This window comes from Lutra lutra, chromosome 11 (assembly GCF_902655055.1).
Source record: "Lutra lutra chromosome 11, mLutLut1.2, whole genome shotgun sequence".
NCBI lineage: Eukaryota > Metazoa > Chordata > Mammalia > Carnivora > Mustelidae > Lutra > Lutra lutra.
The window spans coordinates 97,352,288-97,371,557 of record NC_062288.1 but is presented as its reverse complement, the minus strand read 5'-3'; the positions used below and the strand labels follow the sequence as shown (position 1 = coordinate 97,371,557).

Below are 19,270 nucleotides of genomic sequence, written 5' to 3'. Positions count from 1 at the left end.
CTGCCCTCACTTCCAGCCTGTGGTATAGCTCCTTACACTTTATGAAGAAGGTGAAATGGAAGAAATAAGACCCTTTGCTTCCCATCCAACTACACACCCTTAACATAAGACATATTTAGGGATTGAGATAATTGTTTATTATCAATAGGGGAAGTCATTCTACTCCATCATGGAATCATTTTCCATGTAAATATTCTGTATGATGGAGATGTGCACATTGGGAAGTAGGTAGGAGACAAGTAGATGATTTCTGGGGCTGAAAAATGGAGGCCATAGGACCCTACCTCCCTGTAGGCCCCCTTTCTGACTTCTCATCTTCCTAAACTCCTAACACTGGAATACCCCAGGGCTCAGTTTGGGGGACTCTTTCTTTTCTCTAACAATACTCATTCCCTAACTAATCTCACCCAGTTTCACAACTTTAAATACCATCTGTATTTGATGACATCAAAAAAAATTTTTTTTAAGAGAGAGAGAGCACAAGCAGAGGTGGGGGGGTGGGGCATGGTTTGATGCATGGTTTGATGCATGGTTTGATCTCACCACCCAGAGATCATAACCCGAGCTGAAATCAAGAGTCGGATGCTTAACCAACAGGTGCCCCTGATGACTTCTAATTTATACACCTAAGTGACACCTCTCACATGAACCCCCATGAACTAGATCAATCCACGTGGACATCTAGTAGGTATCTCAAACTTAACATACCTCACACTGAACTTCTGATCATGACTTCCTCCCCCAAACTTGCTCCACCTGAAGCCTTCTTCATCTCACACCTTGATCCTTCCTGTCACTCAGGCAGATAAATAGCCATTCTGATACCTCTCTTTCATACCCCATATCCAATCCATCAGAAAATTCTGCTGGCACTACATTTGAAGTACATTCATATTCAGAATCTAACCGTATCTCACCACTTCTACTGCTCATCTAATCCAAGTCTTATTTTCCCCTCACCTGGCTCACTGTAATGCTGATCTCTTTGCTTCCACACCGCTCCCCTACAGTCTATTCTCAACAAAGCAGCCAGAGGGATCCTTTTATAGCATTCCAGTCCTCAAAGCCTCCAGTGGCTTTCCATTTCACACAGAACAAAAGCCAAGTTCTCATAATCGCCTATAAGGCACCACCTCCTGACCACACACTGATTTTCTGACCTCATCTGTTACTACTCTGCCTCATGGACTCCACCCCAGCCACACTGGCTTGGTCTCTGTACTTCAAACACGGCATGTCTGCACCCCCTTGGGACCTCTGACTAGTTAATTCTTCTGACTAGAATATTCTTCCCCCAGATATCCACATGATTCACTTTTTTTTTTTTAAAGATTTTATTAATTTATTTGACAGACAGAGATCATAAGTAGGCAGAGAGGCAGGCAGAGAGAGAGGAAGGGAAGCAGACTCCCTGCTGAGCAGAGAGCCGGATACGGGGCTCCATCCCAGGACTCTGAGATCATGACCTGAGCTGAAGGCAGAGGCTTTAACCCACTGAGCCACCCAGATGCCCCCCACATGATTCACTTCTTAACCTCCCTCAAGTTGTTTTTTTTTTTTTAAAGATTTTATTTATTTGTCAGAGAGAGAGGAGAGCGAGCGAGCACAGGCAGACAGAATGGCAGGCAGAGGCAGAGGGAGAAGCAGGCTCCCCGCCAAGCAAGGAGCCCGATGTGGGACTCGATCCCAGAACGCTGGGATCATGACCTGAGCCAAAGGCAGCTGCTTAACCAACTGAGCCACCCAGGCGTCCCGTCCTCCCTCAAGTTTTGCATCAAATGTCACCTACTCACTAAAGCCTCCCTCAAACATTCTATTTCAAATTGCATGTCTTAAAAAAAATAATAAAATAAAATTGCATGTCTTCCCTCAGATTTCCTATCTTCCTTTATTTTTCTCCATTAGACTTATCACATTTGAATATGTCATATAATTTACCTAATTTGGTTATTGTCTATCTCCTCCCTAGAATATAACTCCAATAGGACAGGAATTTTTGTCTTTTTTGCTTCCTGAGCTATACCTCAGTACCTAAATCAAAGCTTGGCATATAGTAGGTACTCAATAAATGTGCTGAATTGTTGAATTAATCAATAAATTCATGACTAAATGAATTAGTAAAGATAACCTCTAGAGTCCTGTGATAGCAATACACATACACTCATGGACGTGCAGGATAATAACCAAAAAAATCAAGAGCAATTCCTGAGCTCCCAAACACAGAGGGACCTGCCAGAGTTGCTTAATTCATACTCCAGGGGCAAGTGTACCCCATGGTGGAGGCTTCCTAGTCCAGTTTCCTGCATCCTTGCACATGTGTGAGAGTTAAAAAAGGAGATTTATTCATGCGTCTCAATGGTTCCCTTGCCCTAGCCATTGGACAAATTAAAACATCTGAGACCTACCAAGCACCTGACACTTTACTACATGTTCTGGAGCTGCCACCTGGTCCAGCATGCAGAGATGGGAATTGCCATGGCAAGAGAGGAGGAAGGCACACTCTAGGGAAAGCACTGGGTACCAATGGGACAGACAGCACTCTGGGCAGGTGGGCCGCGTGAGACAGGAAGAGTTGTTTCTCTTGGACAGTATAGGAGGGATTGTGGTGAGTGGATTAATCACAGGATACCTGGCTCTTGCCCTCCCTCTGGAAGGGACTAGTATATTCATCTCCTCCCTAATTTCCCCCACCTCTCCAGGGATATAAGGCAAGCCAAAGTTCTAGTATCCACCAGACACTGCTAATTAGGAACTACTGTGGAAAACCCTTCCAGGCTCCTTGTATAGCCTGTCCATCTCTTCTCCTTCCAAGCCCTCCTTCTCCGCTACAACTACCTGCTGCAACTCTGTAGCCTCCGTTTTTCATTGTGCCTGTGATCTCTCTAACCTCCAGTCACCAGAAGCTGAGTCTCCTCTCCCCTCCATCTCCAGGTAATCCCTCTCCTGAGCCCAGGTAAGGAGAAGCTCAGCATTTGCAAGGTAAGTGGGCAGAGGAAGAGAAGGAAACACCAAGAGAAGAGCATGGAGGGGTGCCTGGCTGGCTCAGTTCCTGAAGTATGCGACTCTTGATCTCGGGGTTGTAAACTCAAGCCCCACATTGGGTATAGAGATTACTTAAAGATAAAATCTTCAAAAGGAATAGTATGGAAATAAGGAAATCAGAATACTTCCCAGGAAGTTTGCCCAAAGGAGAGACCAACTATTAGAGTAGAATTTCTTCCCATACTACCACCCTCCTTAGGTCAGATCCAGTGCCCCACATCAGTAAGTCACAGGGCACATGATGTTCAAAGCACTCTAACTGTGGAATCCTTCAGTCCTGGATGCACTGAAGTGTAATCAGGTGTGAGGAACATCAGGCAGCTGCAGATACCAGGGCTTTTAGGCTCTACTTCTATTTTTATCCAATCATTTTACCCAAATGCATTTCTTCTGCCTCACATTTCCCATCTAAAAATGGGAGAGTCCTGTCTTCTCGAGTGAACATAGGTTCTCCTGGCAAGAGGTATCTAATGATATGTTGTTTCCATAGGGTAATATACAAGAATAAAACTAAGGAAAATAATTTGTTTTCTCAGAGGCAGAACAGAGAGTATTCGAGAAGATAATATCCATAATAATTATTTGGCTCCATGGGAAATGAAAACCCCCTGTCACGTATTGTCAATGGCTCTGTGTATTTCTCCCTTCCTGATCAAAGAACTAATTCCCCAGGCTTCAAACCACACCAACCATAAGGACCCCTCTGAAGAACACCTGGGTCAACATAGCCCCTCCTTGGGCTGGCTACATCCTGTGCAGTCTAACTCATTTCATCTAATCTTTGTTGCCTTTCTCAGCAACCACAGCCATCTCCTCTAGAAACTGAGAGGCAGGCAGTAGAATGGTGGGGAGTGTGCCCCATTGGAAAGAGTTCCTGAAGCCAAAATTATGCACACAACTCTTGCAGGTGATAGGTTTACTGAGGGGCCCATGGTTTTCTGAGGCAGTGTTCTGAAAATATTAACAAGGTTCTCTTCTGGAAGGTGACTGGCCCAGGAGAGGAACATTTTTTTTTTTTCTCACCAGTATTTGTTTTCTTGTTTTTTGGTTTTTGTTTTTGGTTTTTTATTTTAATGAATCATGAAACTACCCTGGCAAAATTGAAGTTGCCTTAACTTCCTCATCCAAGCAGCTGCCTTGCCCTGTCACTGAGCTCTAGCTCTCAGGCTGTGACCAACAAGAACCAAAACAGCAGCTTTCACAAGGAAGGTCTTCTGGGTTTTTGAGGGAGCCCTCCTGATATTTTGTAGCACAAGATGAAGTTCAGAAATTAGAAGCATTTTTAAACCTACTAAAATTGACTTCATGGGAAATGATAGCTGATTTAAAAAAAATAAATTTTGAAAACAAACTAATTTCCCCCTAGAGCAAAGAGGAAACATTTTTTTCCAGTAGATAAGGTGACTGGTCATCAGACCTAGAATACTTTTCAAATGGTAACAGTACGATGACCATGCACTTATGTGTGATAACACTGACTTTTACAGTGCCAGTGCTGGGACAGTCTCCTCACCAGACAATTCTGATGTTAAACGTGAAAGTGCTTTGGCAGAAGCCCTCTTCCTCTGGCAGAAGCCTGGATCAGAGATTGACTTTAAATGGGGACTTCTTCATTCAAGCAAGAGTTTCTTTCAAAGCATCAAAGGCAGAGAGCTGGCTCTAAAATCAGTAGGAATCCTAGATTTTATGGTTCAAAGCTCCTCTCCAGATGAAAATAACAGAGAGCAGGAAGCCTGAAATGATATTTTACTCAAAGCCCTAATCCCACAATTGATTTTTAGGGGAAAAAAGAACTAACAGTGGCAACTATTCAGGGAGCTCTAAACACAAGTGCACACATTTTGTGATTCTGACTTCCTAGGAAACTTGAGGAGAAAGTTTGTTGGCCAAAACGCAAAACCCAAGGTAACACATTAAGCCAGAGCTCGAGAACTTAGACTGCCCACAGAACCATCGTTTTGAGAAAAGCTCCAGAACAGACACAGAAAATAGCAATGGCATCTCATTTTTATAACATGTAGAATCCTTAAATACTTCAGAAAACACATTACGGGGAAAAGCAACAACGTTTGTGTAAGGAAAATAAGCTCTATTAAATCTAGTTAAATGTTTTTAGGGGAGGGGCGCCTGGGTGGCTCAGTGGGTTAAGCCGCTGCCTTCGGCTCAGGTCATGATCTCAGAGTCCTGGAATCGAGCCCCGCATCGGGCTCTCTGCTCAGCGGGGAGCCTGCTTCCTCCTCTCTCTCTGCCTGCCTCTCTGCCTGCTTGTGATCTCTCTGTCAAATAAATAAAAATAAAAAATAAAAAAATCTTTAAAAAAAAATGTTTTTAGGGGATAAAGATGCTGACAAGAAACCAACAAAGGATTTCTTTTATTTAGACTTTCAAAAGCCCTTGACAAGCTATCTTACCAAATTTAATCATCAAGGACTCAGTAGATGCCTTATCTTGTATAAGGAACTGGTTATAAGACAGAAGTCCTGCAGCAAAAGAGACACATGTCCCAGGGGTCGAGGCTTAGATTGTGAATGGTTGCAGAAGAAAGCACTAGTGAAATCTCTACATCCAGAGATGATATTTAGCTCCTCTGAGTAAAGAAGTTACCAACTGATGAGGAAAAAAAACAAAAACACTAAAAGATATGTTTGCATGACAGAACAAGAAAATGGCAAATGCATTTTAATTCAAGGCATTTTATTCCAGAAAACAAGCTAAACTTAAAATACGTAACAATGCAAGTTATATGTAAATTTATGAGTTTCAAGCTAATTGTCCTAAACCAAGGACAAGGCTTATGCCATAGAGGGAAAAGGAGTCCTTAGAGTAATCATAGCTGCTAGATGCAGACAGAGCCCAAAGCTGACACAATACTGTAGAAGTTGGTTTATAATAATGATACAATGAATAACCACCTCTTGCTGCCCACTCTGTGCCTGGCACTGTGTTGTGGGCTTCCTTTGCAGTGTGCCTATTTCTCACTACAGCCCTATGAATTAGACACTGTCATCTCCATTTAGATGTAAAGAGACTGAGGATCAGGGAGACAGAAGTAATGTGGCCAGTGAGTGGCTGCAGCAGAGTCTGAACCTACAGATGTCTTCTTCCATAGTCTGTACAGTTTTAGAAAAGCAATAGGAAACCTAACAGGAAAAAAAAAAAAAAAAAACAGTAGAAGGAGAAAGGGAGAGTGATGATGATGGTGGTGATAGATTGATATGTAGATAGGCAGACAGATTTATCTACATCTATGTCTACTTATTTCCTCATGAGTTTCCTAAAGCCAGAATGCTATGTACACCCTGCTTCTAGGACCCCAGAAAAACAGAGAAGGCACCAAGTAGGAAAGCATCCGAAAGGATAAAATCAAGAGGGGAGAGGTTTGCTTGGTAGCCCATCAATAGTGAAAAAGAGAGATAAGAGAAAAATGCTTTTCAGGCTTTTTGTGCACAGCGTTCTGAGCTAGTATCTCTCAGAACCCACACAACACCCCTCCTTTGTTAACCTCAGCTGACAGTGAGGAGGCAAGCCTTTGGAAGTTTTAAATAACTTGTCCTCACCCCAAGTCAAACTCAGCAAATAACAAAGCAAAAATTTACACTGGGGAGACTCTTCCTTATTTCACAGAGGATTTAAAAAAGGAAAAAACAAAAACAAAAAACTTTTTGAATATATAGTATGTATTTTTCCTAAAAGGAAGCCCTGCAAGAAAACAGATTTCAGAACAATTTGTATCAATTCATAGACCAGAGGCCCATGACAGATTATTAAATCAAGCTAGGGAAATACATGCATATTTATAATTTTCTATATTTAAGTCTGCGGGAGACAATGATCTGATTTTTCTGTGACCTCTCCTGTGGTGCTTTTGTAAACAATAAGACTAGATCGGTGGGCTTGGGTCTACTCTGGGAGACAATTCTGGCAGAAACAGAACCATCAACCAGGAGTTGTAAGACCTAGGCTCTGGTCTTGCTATGCGGCCAACAGACAGCAGTGAGGCCCTAGGCTGGTTATGTGACCTCTCTGGACCTCACCCTCTATAACAGGAGGATGTGGACCTTTGACCTCTCAGCTCCAGTCCAGTTCCACATTCTATGGAATCCTCACAACCCAGAGGGGCCTGACCTGTCTGCCTCTCAAATCTCTCACTGTCCAACCTCTTTTTAGAAGTGCTTTGACTATTAAAATGACTCTTCAAAACACCATTATTACAGATCATTTTCATTATTCTGCACAGCAAAAATCAAATCCCAGATCTGTATCCCCAGCCCAGTGAGGCTTCCAGTCACATCCAGATGTCCTGGGCCACCAGCCAGCCATTACTCTGTGGGTGCTCTGTGGAGCCTTATACAATTAGGAAAGCAGATCAGCCAGAACAGTAACAATACCAGCGATGAATGTCAAAGCTAAGGAGAAATTATTTTTAGATTTGTTATCTGAGGTTATCTGTATTACTGCTCACATCTACATGTCCTCAAAAGAAATGTCAGCAAAGGGAAATCTGAGGACAGAAATGCCTAGGAGAGTGTAGGCAATTTCTAGGCAAGGGACAGTGGGAGATATGGGGAAAGGGGTTGGGTATGTCTTATGTGTAGAGGATTTTTTTTAGGAGAGGTATAAATATGGAAGACTGTATAGTGGATAAGACCATCAACTATGAGAGGTTAGGTTGTTTGAGCATAAAGCCTGCCGTTAGCACTAACCAGCTACATGACATTTAATTCCTTTAGGCCTCAATTTACTTGGTAAGATGGGGATGCTAAGAGTTCACCTACCTCATCATGAGCATACTAAGAGTCACTAGGATTGAGTGAGTTAAATGTGTAAAGTCCTTCTGAGCACGGACCTACCAGTCTCTTACAAGTAGCTGTTATTGTTGGTGTTACTAATCACCTGGAAATGAGAATATCTGGCCTTCTGCCCCTGGGGAGAAAGGTGGCTCACACAGGCCTTGTAGTGTTTTCCCTCTACAGCTTCTACTAGGGTGGAGCTGGACTTTCAACCAAATCATTGAAGTTTGGAAAGTATCTCTTCCCCAACCCCCATCCAGCCCCTGGATAAAAGACATTTCTAACATACATTCCTAGGGTTTATGATAAATGCTCCTAAATACACTAAACTAAGTAGAAACATTCCTCAGTAAACATTTGATTGGACTGACCTACCTGGCTTGCTTTCCACAGCCTTGTTTGTAAAGCATGACTCACCTTGAGTCTGTAGTTACTGGTGTCCCCGCCCAACCTTTCTTGTCATTTCTGTGCAGTGAGAACATGAAGGAAAAAGAACTGGATTGCTTCTGTCTCTCTGGCCCCCTCCCTGCTTCTTTAAGGAGATGAAAAGAAGGAAGTAGAGAAAGGGCAAGCCGAGGCAGAGTGAAGAAGGCCATGGTGGGTACTTCTGCAGTTTCACCCTGAGTCTCCAGGACAGCCAGGTTTCTCCCTCTTGTCCCTACCTACAGCTACAACAGTCAAAACTTGACACCTGACACTTGGCAAGGAAGAGGCACTCAACACAGGTTTGTTAAATTGGCTTAGCAGATAAATACCAGCCAAAACAAACAAACAAACAACAACAACAAATGTGAAGGCTCTCAAATAGTTGGGAAGTGACTCCCCTCCTTGCACCCATGCCAAACCCCACCCAGCTCCTCCTCTGTAAGACTCCAAACATGTGTTTGAAGGTGCTCCCCTCAGATGACAAGAAAGAGCATGGAATGATACTGAAAAATATAAACCACCACATTTCTCCTCTCAAAAAGGAGCATTAGATAGCAAAAATCAAGCTCTTCCCACTCCTTCAGTTCTTCCACTGATTTACGTGTTGTCCTTAAACTGGCTTTATTGCTCTTGCGTTCTATGGTATAATAACCATGCACAAATACCACTTCCAACATTGGTCATCAACAGTGACTCAGAGGCACTAAGAGGAAATAATAGTTGAGCTTATAATTAAAGTTAATAAAAAAGAGATAAGGAAATAAAAAGAGATGTCATTAATAACTACTGGAAAGTCAAACACCATCCTCCAATTTGCCTCAAAGTCCTCATCAGCTCATGTTCCCCACTGCAGAGGTTTGCCACAATTGCAGCCAACCTACACGCTCTCAAAGTTTTCCAAATGTTGCCTGCAAATGAGTCACCGGGTAATGCTGAGAAAGAAACTGTATTCAGTCAGCAAATTTGGAATGTACTGCTAACTCTGAAAGGCAAGTTAGAACAGATACACATCACTTTTTCTCATGTTGAGAGAATATTAATAAAAATGTTAGGGACATTTTGTCCCTGATGCACCCAGAGAGACCTTCCCACTACTCATTCCCTGCTGCCTAAGTGTCTGCCTCAGCACCTGGAACAGAACTGGGTCTCTATTTAAGGTTAAATCAATACAGATTGACCAACTCATCCCAGTGCCCCTTTTTTTGCGGGGGGGGGGGGGGTGCTACTTATGGGATCATGGGAAGTTCTACATTCAGCCTCAGGAATGCAGATTCTGTTCTTAGCTTTCTATGAGCAGTTAAGCCTTCCCTAGATATGTCCCACCAGCTTTATTTTCCTTTTTAAAATCATGAGGTTGTATGAGATTATCACTAAGGTCTTCATCTGTATCTTGTTTTTGTGATTCTGTGACACACCACAGAAAGCAGCTCAAAGTGAGAGAGTAGGGCAGGGAGGAGGAAACTGAAACAGGGCATAAAGACAAACTCACTGCCTTGAGGAGCTGAGGCTGAGAGCAGCATAATACTCCTGGCAATACAGGACCCAACAAATAACAACTAGGGTCTGAAGGCAGGGAATCCTTTGTAAGTGGAGGTCAAGAGTGATACACTGTAAGGAAAGGGCCTAAATTTAAGGCTTCTTTGGAAAAAGCAGGTTGAGAATTCTAGTTCAGGAGGCAGGCAAAACTACACAAGTTAATAAAAGGCCAACATGAAGTGTGTGGGGGTGGGAAGGAGTGTCAGGGAGGCTGGTAATGCACCTGGGAACCATACCCCCTCTCTGCAGCCACTACTTCCTCCCACCCTCTAAATTCCATCTAGCCTTTCCTCAACCCGTGGGGTGGAGGAGCTATACCCTCAAGCTCTCCCTGTCCCCATTTCTTTCCCTACAGGTACATCTGGGCAAGCCAGTGCATGGACAGCTCCAGCAATGCCACCATGCCCTGTGGCTTTCTCCTTCAAGGCTTCTCTGAGTTCCCGCACCTGAGGCCAGTGCTCTTCTTGCTGCTGCTGGCCGTGCACCTAGCCACCCTGGGCGGGAACCTGCTCATCCTTGTGGCCGCGGCCTCAGTGCCCAGCCGGCCGCCCATGCTGCTCTTCCTGTGCCAGCTGTCAGCCATCGAGCTCTGTTACACTCTGGTGGTGGTGCCCCGCTCCCTGGCCGACCTGGCCGCACCAGGCCCTGGCAGGGGCAGCCCCATCTCCTTTCTGGGCTGCGCTGTTCAGATGCAGATGTTCGTGGCTCTGGGTGGGGCCGAGTGCTTCCTGCTGGCCACCATGGCCTACGATCGCTATGTAGCTATTTGCCACCCGCTGCGTTACACTGCAGTAGTGACCCCAGGGCTATGCACAAGGCTGGCCCTGGCCTGTTGCCTTGGGGGACTGGCAGTGTCCGTGGGGCTCACGGTGGCTATCTTCCACCTGCCCTTCTGTGGCTCCCGCCTGCTGGTGCATTTCTTCTGCGACATCACGGCACTATTGGACCTGGCTTGCACACGGAGCTACGTTGATGAGCTTCCCCTGCTGGGCGCCTGCCTGGTGCTCCTGCTGCTGCCCTCACTGCTCATCCTGTCCTCCTACGGCGCCATCACTGCCGCCTTGCACCGCCTGCGGTCCCCTGGGGGCCGGCGCAAGGCTGCCTCCACCTGCGCCTCGCACCTGGCTGTCACCTTCTTGCACTATGGCTGTGCCACCTTCATGTATGTGCGGCCCAAGTCCAGCTACTCCCCGCGGCGGGATCGCACACTTGCACTTGTCTACACCAATGTCACGCCACTATTGTACCCACTCATCTATAGCCTGCGCAACCGCGAAATCACTGCTGCCATCCGCAGGGTGCTGGGGCGCGGGCGGCAGGGACAAGGTTTGTGTGGGCCCTGACAGCAGGCAGGGACCAGGCCAGAGGGGGCAGCTCTGCTCCCTAAAGTTTTCTCTGTCAGGAGGTGTCTGTGTCAGGAACGCCACCAGGGGGGACTCAAGGACTGGATTGGGGAAAGAGAACCTGGAAAAGTGTCCACAAAAGAAGAGTCTCCCAGCAGGTGATCCATCCTCCATCCCCTCCTTTGAGGAATGGCCAAAGACAGTGAGGTAAAGACCTTAGACCTAAAGACAGTGGCCCCATCAACACTTGCTGGTTCTCACCATGCACTGGGCCCTGTGCAGGGTGATGGGCTCACAGTGATGAAGAAGGCACAACGCTTGGCCACTGGGGCTCACAGATGGGAACAGAGAGGGTGAAGAGGCAATGGATGGAATGGCTCCTGAGGAGGAGTCTCTGTGGTAGACTTTTTGAGAGGAGAGGGAGTCAGGGAAAATTTCTTGTAAAACAAGGGTGACTAAGTGGAGAACTAGAAGTTGAGTAGAGGCCAATCAGAAGAGGAGGGTAAAGAATGGTCCAAGCTACAAGGGTCCAACAGGGGCGGGGACATTGGGGGAAAGACCCTGTAAACAGTGGAAAGAAGTGAATTCCCAGAGTGAGCTGTTGACTTGCTGTTCCTGTGTCCTCCCTCTGGCCACAGTATGGAGAAGGATCCAGGCACGTGGAGGCCTGTCTGGGGAGCTCTACCCTATTACAGGAGAAAGGTGATGGAGTCTGGACAAGATGAAGGAGTCTGGACCAGAGGACTGACTCATGGGATTAGGGACATGGAGTCAAGAGATATGCAAGACGTGGAAACTACAGAACCTTGACTGGATATGGAGGTGTGAAAGAAAAGGGAGTTAAGGGGCACTTCTAATCTGGGTCACTGGGTACATGGTGGTGCCATTTGCTGAAAAAGAGAACACAGGAGCAGGAGCAAGTTGGAAAGGTGGTGATGGAGGCTTCTGGGCTGAACTTGTGGGGCTGAAATGCTGCCAGGACAAACCTGTGAAGATGCTGATTGAGGCAGATCCGGTAATCCAGAACACAGGCTCCAGAGGAGGGTAGACTTGGGTTTACAGATGTACACTGGGACCATGAAGTAGGTGATGCCACTCACCAAAATGTTAATAACTGTTCTCATATGATGAGATTTGGATCATTTTTATTTTCTTGACTGTGTATCTTCCAGATTTCTCCTAATCATTCTCAATGGATGTTACTTTTATACAGAAACAACTGTTACTTAAGAACAAGCATTTTGGGGGCCTGTTCATTGAATCATAGAGACTTCTTACCCTCCATCATGGAGATAAAGACCTGCACCCGCTTGGCTAAAAACTGTCTCCTCACTAACAGTTCGGGAGTAGAGAGGAACTAGAGTGAGCTTTGCAGGGACAGGTCCAGTGTGTGGTACAGGGTAGAAATGTACCAAGGAACTTTAATCCACCCATGGTCTGGAGGAATTACTGCTGTCAAAGAAACAGGGAGGAAACACTGAAAGGAAGAATTACTAATTTAGAATTAATTACTAAAGAATTACTAATCTACATTGTGATGTAAAACCAACAAAGAAGATAAAGTCCCTTGATGTGACTGTTTCTAAACAATGTTACATTCGAATATCTTGGCATATTAAAGGGGACAAACTGGCACAAAACCTTAAGTACAAATGTTAGGGTACACTGGGAAAATCCCAGAAGTTATTCATTTATCCATATGCGTAATAAATAGCTGTTTATTGAGTGATGGTTCCATGCCAAGAACTTGACAGTCAAGAATTCAACTGTGATCAAAATGCCAAGGATTTTGAGCACCTCAACCCAAATTACTGAAGGAATGAAGATGAAGCCCATGTGGAATTTGAAATCTATAGGGGACTCAGGCAAATAAATAGGCATTGCAATATTATGTGACAGGTACCATAATGGGAAAAATACAAGACCCTGTGGGAAGAAATTAGCCTAGAGTTGGGGTGGTAGGGGCATCAGGAAAAGGTTATGATTAAGTGATGTGTTAGGACCTAAGTGCAAGAAGGGATAGCTGAGCCAAACAAAGACAGCTGGGAAAGGAACATCCAGGCAGAGGAAAAGCATATGCAAATGCACCAAGTCAAAAGAGACCATTATACATTCCAGGAGCTTATTGATGGGACTGACTCTAATTGGTGAGAATGGGTGGTTGGAGGGCTAAGTATTTCAAGTATTAAGAGATTATGCTAGAGGCACTGGAGCACACAAGCCTTTCAAGCCATACTAAAAGTTTGGGCTTCACTCTAAAGAAAAAAGAGGAGAAAAGAGAAGGGGTGGGTGGGCAGGGAAGAGGAAAAGAAGGAAAAGCAGTAAAAGATGTTCAAAGGGGAAAGTGATATGATCCAATCTGAACACTGACTACTGTGTTAAGAAGGAACTGGGAAGGACATGACAAAAAATACATTTTCTAGGAAGCCTGGATAGAAGCACAGGTTAGAGATAATGTTGGCCCATTTTAGGCAAGTGGTACTAGAAATGGAGGGCAGTGAACAGGGTAGAGAAAGATTTAGAAGGTAGCTATAACAGAACTTAGTGCAAATTGCTTAGGGATAAAAAAGAAAGAGGAGTCAGGGATGACACAGATTACCTGGAGAAGATGGCAGACCGGGCCCCCTGAGATGGAGCACAAAAGAAGAATAACTAGGTTGAGGGCCGGACAAGGTGGAGATGGTGAATTCAGTATGGATAATGTTGACATGGGGTATGGAGCTATATGGTTGGCAGGTGGGTATAAGTGAGGAGAATGTGGGCTAGAGAAACATATTTGGAATTCACCCGCTTAGTAGCAACTGACACGGCTGCGAAGAACAGAAGAGACAGGAGGATCAGAGCAATTCCAACAAAAAGACCGTGAGGAACAGCAGCACTGAAGGACGGACTGACTAAGCATGACACAAAACACATAATTTGTTAACTAGATGTAAAACAGCTTGATTCGTGGGACACTACCTTAAACAAAATGAAACAAGAGATGAACTTCCATATCTAACATATGGAAGAAGCCCATTTCATAAGTGCATAAGGAATTCTTGCCAACTGGTAAGAAAAAGATGAAGAATCACAAAGAAGAAATGGGCAAAGGGTAGGGATAGACTGGTCACAGAAAAGGAGAAGCAAGTGGTTTTTACTCATAGGAAAAGAGTTTCTACCTCATTCATGAAGAGAGAAGTTCAAAATAAAATTTTAAAATGCTATTTGGAGCATTTATTTAGGTGATACTCGAAGGACAAACACACAATTTAAGGGTGAAATATGGACTCCCATACCTTGTTGCTGAAAGTACACATTTGTTCAATTCTATAGAGGGCAACTGGACACATCAATTAAATATCAATTAGAATTAAAGGCACATATCATTTGTTCCTATCACTCTACTTCCCGGGTATGTCCTTACCAATGTATCTGTCTTATGGGCAAATATGTATATTCAAAAATATTCCTGTCAAAATTGCTTGGATCCAAAAAAAAAAAAAATTAAATAATAATATGTGACCAGTTAAGTGCATTATGGTTTATCCATTTAATGGAATCCTATACAGTTGCTGAAAAGAAAAAGCAGTTTAATCAGTGACAGACATGGAGCCATCTCTTCTGTGTTGTCAAGTGAAAAAGCAAGGTGAATAGTATACATTGCAGTCATCCTTGATTCTGGCCTTTTTACTTGTGATTTCCACTCCTGGGCTCTTCCCTCCATTTTCAGAGACTGGCTCCTTGTCATTCAGATGCTGTCTGGACTCAAATACTAATTCCTTGTAGAAGGCTTCACTGATCATGCCATATAATATTGCCTGTCTTCCATCACATTATCATGCTTTAATTTCTAATCATCTCTCATTGTTTAAAATGTTTCTTTCTTTTTAATGTTTTAATTACCTGTCCCTCCCAGCAGAATATAAACTCTATGAAAATGGGTCTACTCACCACAGTATTTCCTGTTCCTAGACAGTGTCTGGCATGTTTAGCTTCTAGTACATTGTTGAATGAAAGAGTGAATAAGTCAGTGTTACGGTATGATAGCACTTATTTATAAAAACAGATAGAATGCGTGCATGAACATATCATGTGTCTGTATATGTCCTGTATGTTTTACACATACATACACTATTGTAACCAAATTAAAAGTCTGGGGAACTGGAGCATAGGGTGGGACAGACCTTTACTCTTCATTGAATACCCTTCTTGCATACATATATTTTACTTATTCAATAAATGGTTTCAAAATAAAAATAAAGACTAGGCAGAGAAGGTGGAATGCACAGAGAATTTTTTTTTTTTTTTTAAGAGCAAGCAGGAGAGTAGAAGAGAATCAAAGAGAGTGTGGTGTCATGAAAGTCAAGGAAAGAGCATTTCAAGGATGGAGTGGTTAACAGTGCCAAATGATACTACTATTTCTAGAATAACATGGTACTGGCACCAGAGATGTCTTTAAGGATGTCTAATCCAGCCCACAGAGCACCAAATTCACCTGTACAAACCTCAGCAAAGGCCTCAGCACGTGCAAGTCCTGGAAGGCAAACAACAAACCCCACATCTAGAAATGCCGTCTACTCAGGGATCGTGCAATGTCTCCCAGGCCTCAGCCAACACGGAAGAAATATGGAGAACCAAATCAAACCATGTTTAATCGCCTGCTGGAGTGGGAAGTAACATTGGATTTCAAATGCTTCAAGATTTGTACCTGGGATTTTTTTTTTCATCAGATATGGTAAGGTAACAGAGAGACAACTAGCCCTTGACAGTAGGAGTTTATTAGTTACAATTCCCAAGAGAAGGGATGCATCACACCATGAAGGACCACATGGGGAAGCATGGGTCAGTCGGGAGGCAGAAAGAAGGGAAAGCAGGGCCTTGAGACTTTCTTGTGATTTCTGTGGGAAGGAATGGGCAAGGCAAGGTAGGAAAGCTTGAGCTTTCCTTATCCAAGTTTAATTGGATAGTTTGAATAATTTCAGGGGGCTTTGGGATATCAGAGGGGTCTCTAGCTGTCTGGTTTAGCTGACCTGGCCCTGAGGTTACAGGGCAGGCAACTTGCTGGTTTGGTACCGGAAGAGTCAGATGAAGCGGGTAGTTGAGGATATGGGTTTGGGACTGGTCAGTTTGCATATGAAAGGCACAGTCACAGGAAGCTGGTTTGGTATCTCAAGGAATTAGCTAGCTCTGGGAGGGGCAGGAGGCCTCTCCTCAACTAGCAAGGCCCCCAAGATGTCAGAACATAAAGTATAGAAAATAAAAGACACAGACACTAAGACAGCATGTGTAACTTCTCAAATACAGATCTGTGAGCACTTAGAACTGCTGAAGAAGCTCTCACAGCTCTTCACGTTGGTGCTACTGGAATTTTAACAGATTTAGACTCAGCCAGAAATTATCCTCCATCCACAATACATCGATTTCAGTGGGTCCCTCACTTGGCTGCACCCTGAAATCACTGGAAGTCCTTTAAAAATACTGCTGTCTGGGGGCGCCTGGGTGGCTCAGTGGGTTAAGGCCTCTGCCTTTGGCTCAGGTCCTGGGATCGAGCCCCACATCGGGCTCTCTGCTCAGCGGGGAGCCTGCTTCCCCCTCTCTCTGTCTCTGCCTACTTGTGATCTCTGTCTGTGAAATAAATAGATGAAATCTTAAAAAGAAAAAACTGCTGTCTGGAACCTAATACTAGGGATTCTGACTGAATTGGTCTTATGAAGGTCAGGCATTGGAATTTTTAAAAGCTGCTCCCTAGGTAATTGTGAGGTGCAGCGAAGATTGAGAACTCCTGCTCCTCAGTATGAGTGACTCCAGCCCTTCAGAGAGGTTGTCCCCGTCTCACTTAAATATAATTCTTCCACCTGAGTTCCAGGTCCCATTTCAAACACTCATACATTTCTTACTGCTACTCTCTGCCATGGCTTAAACTCAAGCATATAAACATCTTTAAGATAGGAAAATTCCCACTTCTCTGATGGCAAGAGGTCTTATCCTTGAAGTGGACAGTTCTAAGTGAGGAGAGGTGGCTAGATCACTAAGAATCACAGTTTGCTGTAAGTGAACATTTCCACAAGCTAGGCAGATACCAGAACAAGCAGGTTAGAAGGGGCAGAGGGGAGAGAATTAGAATGTGGTCATGCAGACCGGATAAAGGAAGGTGACGTAAACATGGAATATGCTGATTTACCTTTAATGAAATTCCTCTGCATGTGAAACTGTTTCCTACATCTAGTTTTAAGGTCCACTTACAGAACTAATACTTGTGTAGCTCTGTGGGGGCCACAAGTCTTCAAGAAATTTGAGACATAGATAACAGTTTAGCCATTCTATTAATGACTTAAATCTTTAGCTAGAGTTTCTGACATTCCAGTTCCACATGGTAGACAACTAAGATGTCTATGCCTCCTGACAATGGGTAAAAGCACCTTATTCATCTCATATGATAGGAGAAGGCCTCATAGCCATATAATCTTCCTTAATCATCAGGTATTCACATCCCCTATAGGGTCAGTTTCCTCTTCTGGCTGTTGCTGGTGTGTTAGTCTTAGGGCCTTATCACAGAGGTCCACATTGCCTCCAAACTTCAGCTGCTCCCTAAAGGAGTCACTATCCTTGTGGGAAACATCAAAGGAAATGAGTTTAATCCATTCTATCATTACAATTGAACACATATCCATGAAGACGAAAGTAAAGCCCTTCACCGGAGCATTCGTGGAACATGGCAGCTATAGAGGCAAGGTAGACCCTCTTGGAGAAAAGTGGCAGTGCTGTGACCATCGCTGGGACATTGTGCCAGGCTACTTAGGTCTGAATTCTGGGACCCTGAATTCCTAACTGTGACCTTGGACAAGTTACTTAACCTCCCTGGACCTGTGTGTCTTCACTGGATAATCTGGAATTGATATTAGTACCTATCTCACATCACCTGATGTAAAAATTAAAGTTAATACAGGAAATGTGCTAAAACAGTGTCTGGCATTAAAGCATCATTAATGGGGGATATTTTCTGATGGGCAGGACTGAACGCTGAAGTCCCAAAGTTGTTCTAGGCAAAGAACATCTGTACCCTTATACCTCAAGCCCTATATCCTGAAATGGCATACGCATATTAGAGGAAAGAGGGTGTATATGTAGTAGAGCATGGGCAAGGCGGTTGCTGGTTGGGATTACAGGAAAAGGAGAAAGCAGGCTGCATTCTACCCTTTTCACCTCTACTTGGGTATATCTTGGGTAGGTCTGTCTACAAGCTCTTGTATATTTGCTCTCATTTTTTGTCATTGTTTTTCCTGGATGAACTGAGGGTCCCAAGGTGGTTGCAGTTTTTGTTTTTCTGGACTGCTTTCTGCCTCTCTCCTTACATAACAAGGGAGTTCTGAGGTAAGAAGCCTAGTAAAGTGAAATGTCTGAAAAGACTGAGACCTGGCTTATGGATTGAGGTTGGGATCAACAGGTAGATCAGTAAGCATTTTGGTTGCACTAAAAAAATAATAACAATCCACTATTGTAATTTAAGCAACTTAAGCAAAAAAAAAAAAAAATCATTTGTTATGGTTAATAAAAGACCTGTAGAATCCCTAGGAGGGCTGTAAAGTTGGGTATGTTGTCAGTGAAGCCAGGAACCTACCTACACCACACAGCAGACTGCTTTGGTGAAGACTGCAAGCCTCTGCTACTAGGATAGACCACGTATGATGCTGGGCACTGGATACCAGACCTGTCCTGAGAACCTGGATCCTTCCATCATCTCCTTCTCTACATGGGATGCCTGCTTCTTCACACTGCTCTTTCCAGAAACAAACTAATACATGGGCATCTGGCTAAGGAAGCCTAGGCTATGGGGAAAGAGGTAGCTATAATGGGGAAAGGGATTTCAAGGAAAAAAATCAAAAGACATTTAGGGTGATTTTTAGAAAGGCTTGCTGTGTGACATATGAGGTAGCCCTCACTTCCTCAATTTATCACACTCTACAGTGAAATCAATCACCTGTCAGTGCACTGGGATTTACAGTTCATGTGGTGGATGCAATTCTTAGAAAAGGAAGTCTAAGGAGTTTCAGTTATGGTGTGATTATGTTTGCAAAATATGGGCTTATTTCAGCTTTGTCTAATGTCACTTCTAAAACTGAAACTAACATCATCGATAAAAATGTTTTTGCT

General features: G+C 43.9%; 1 protein-coding gene across 1 annotated transcript; it reads left to right on the top strand.

Annotated features, from left to right (window-relative positions):
• Positions 1–10,171: 10,171 nt before the first annotated feature.
• LOC125080539 (olfactory receptor 10AC1) lies at positions 10,172–11,137 on the top strand. Its single transcript, XM_047694389.1, has one exon. It carries the CDS (start codon positions 10,172–10,174, stop codon positions 11,135–11,137), a length of 966 nt encoding a protein of 321 aa, XP_047550345.1.
• Positions 11,138–19,270: the final 8,133 nt, after the last annotated feature.

Coding starts and splice junctions, on each gene's coding strand:
- LOC125080539 (XM_047694389.1), top strand. CDS start 10,172: ATGGACAGCTCCAGCAATGCCACCATGCCCTGTGGCTTTCTCCTTCAA.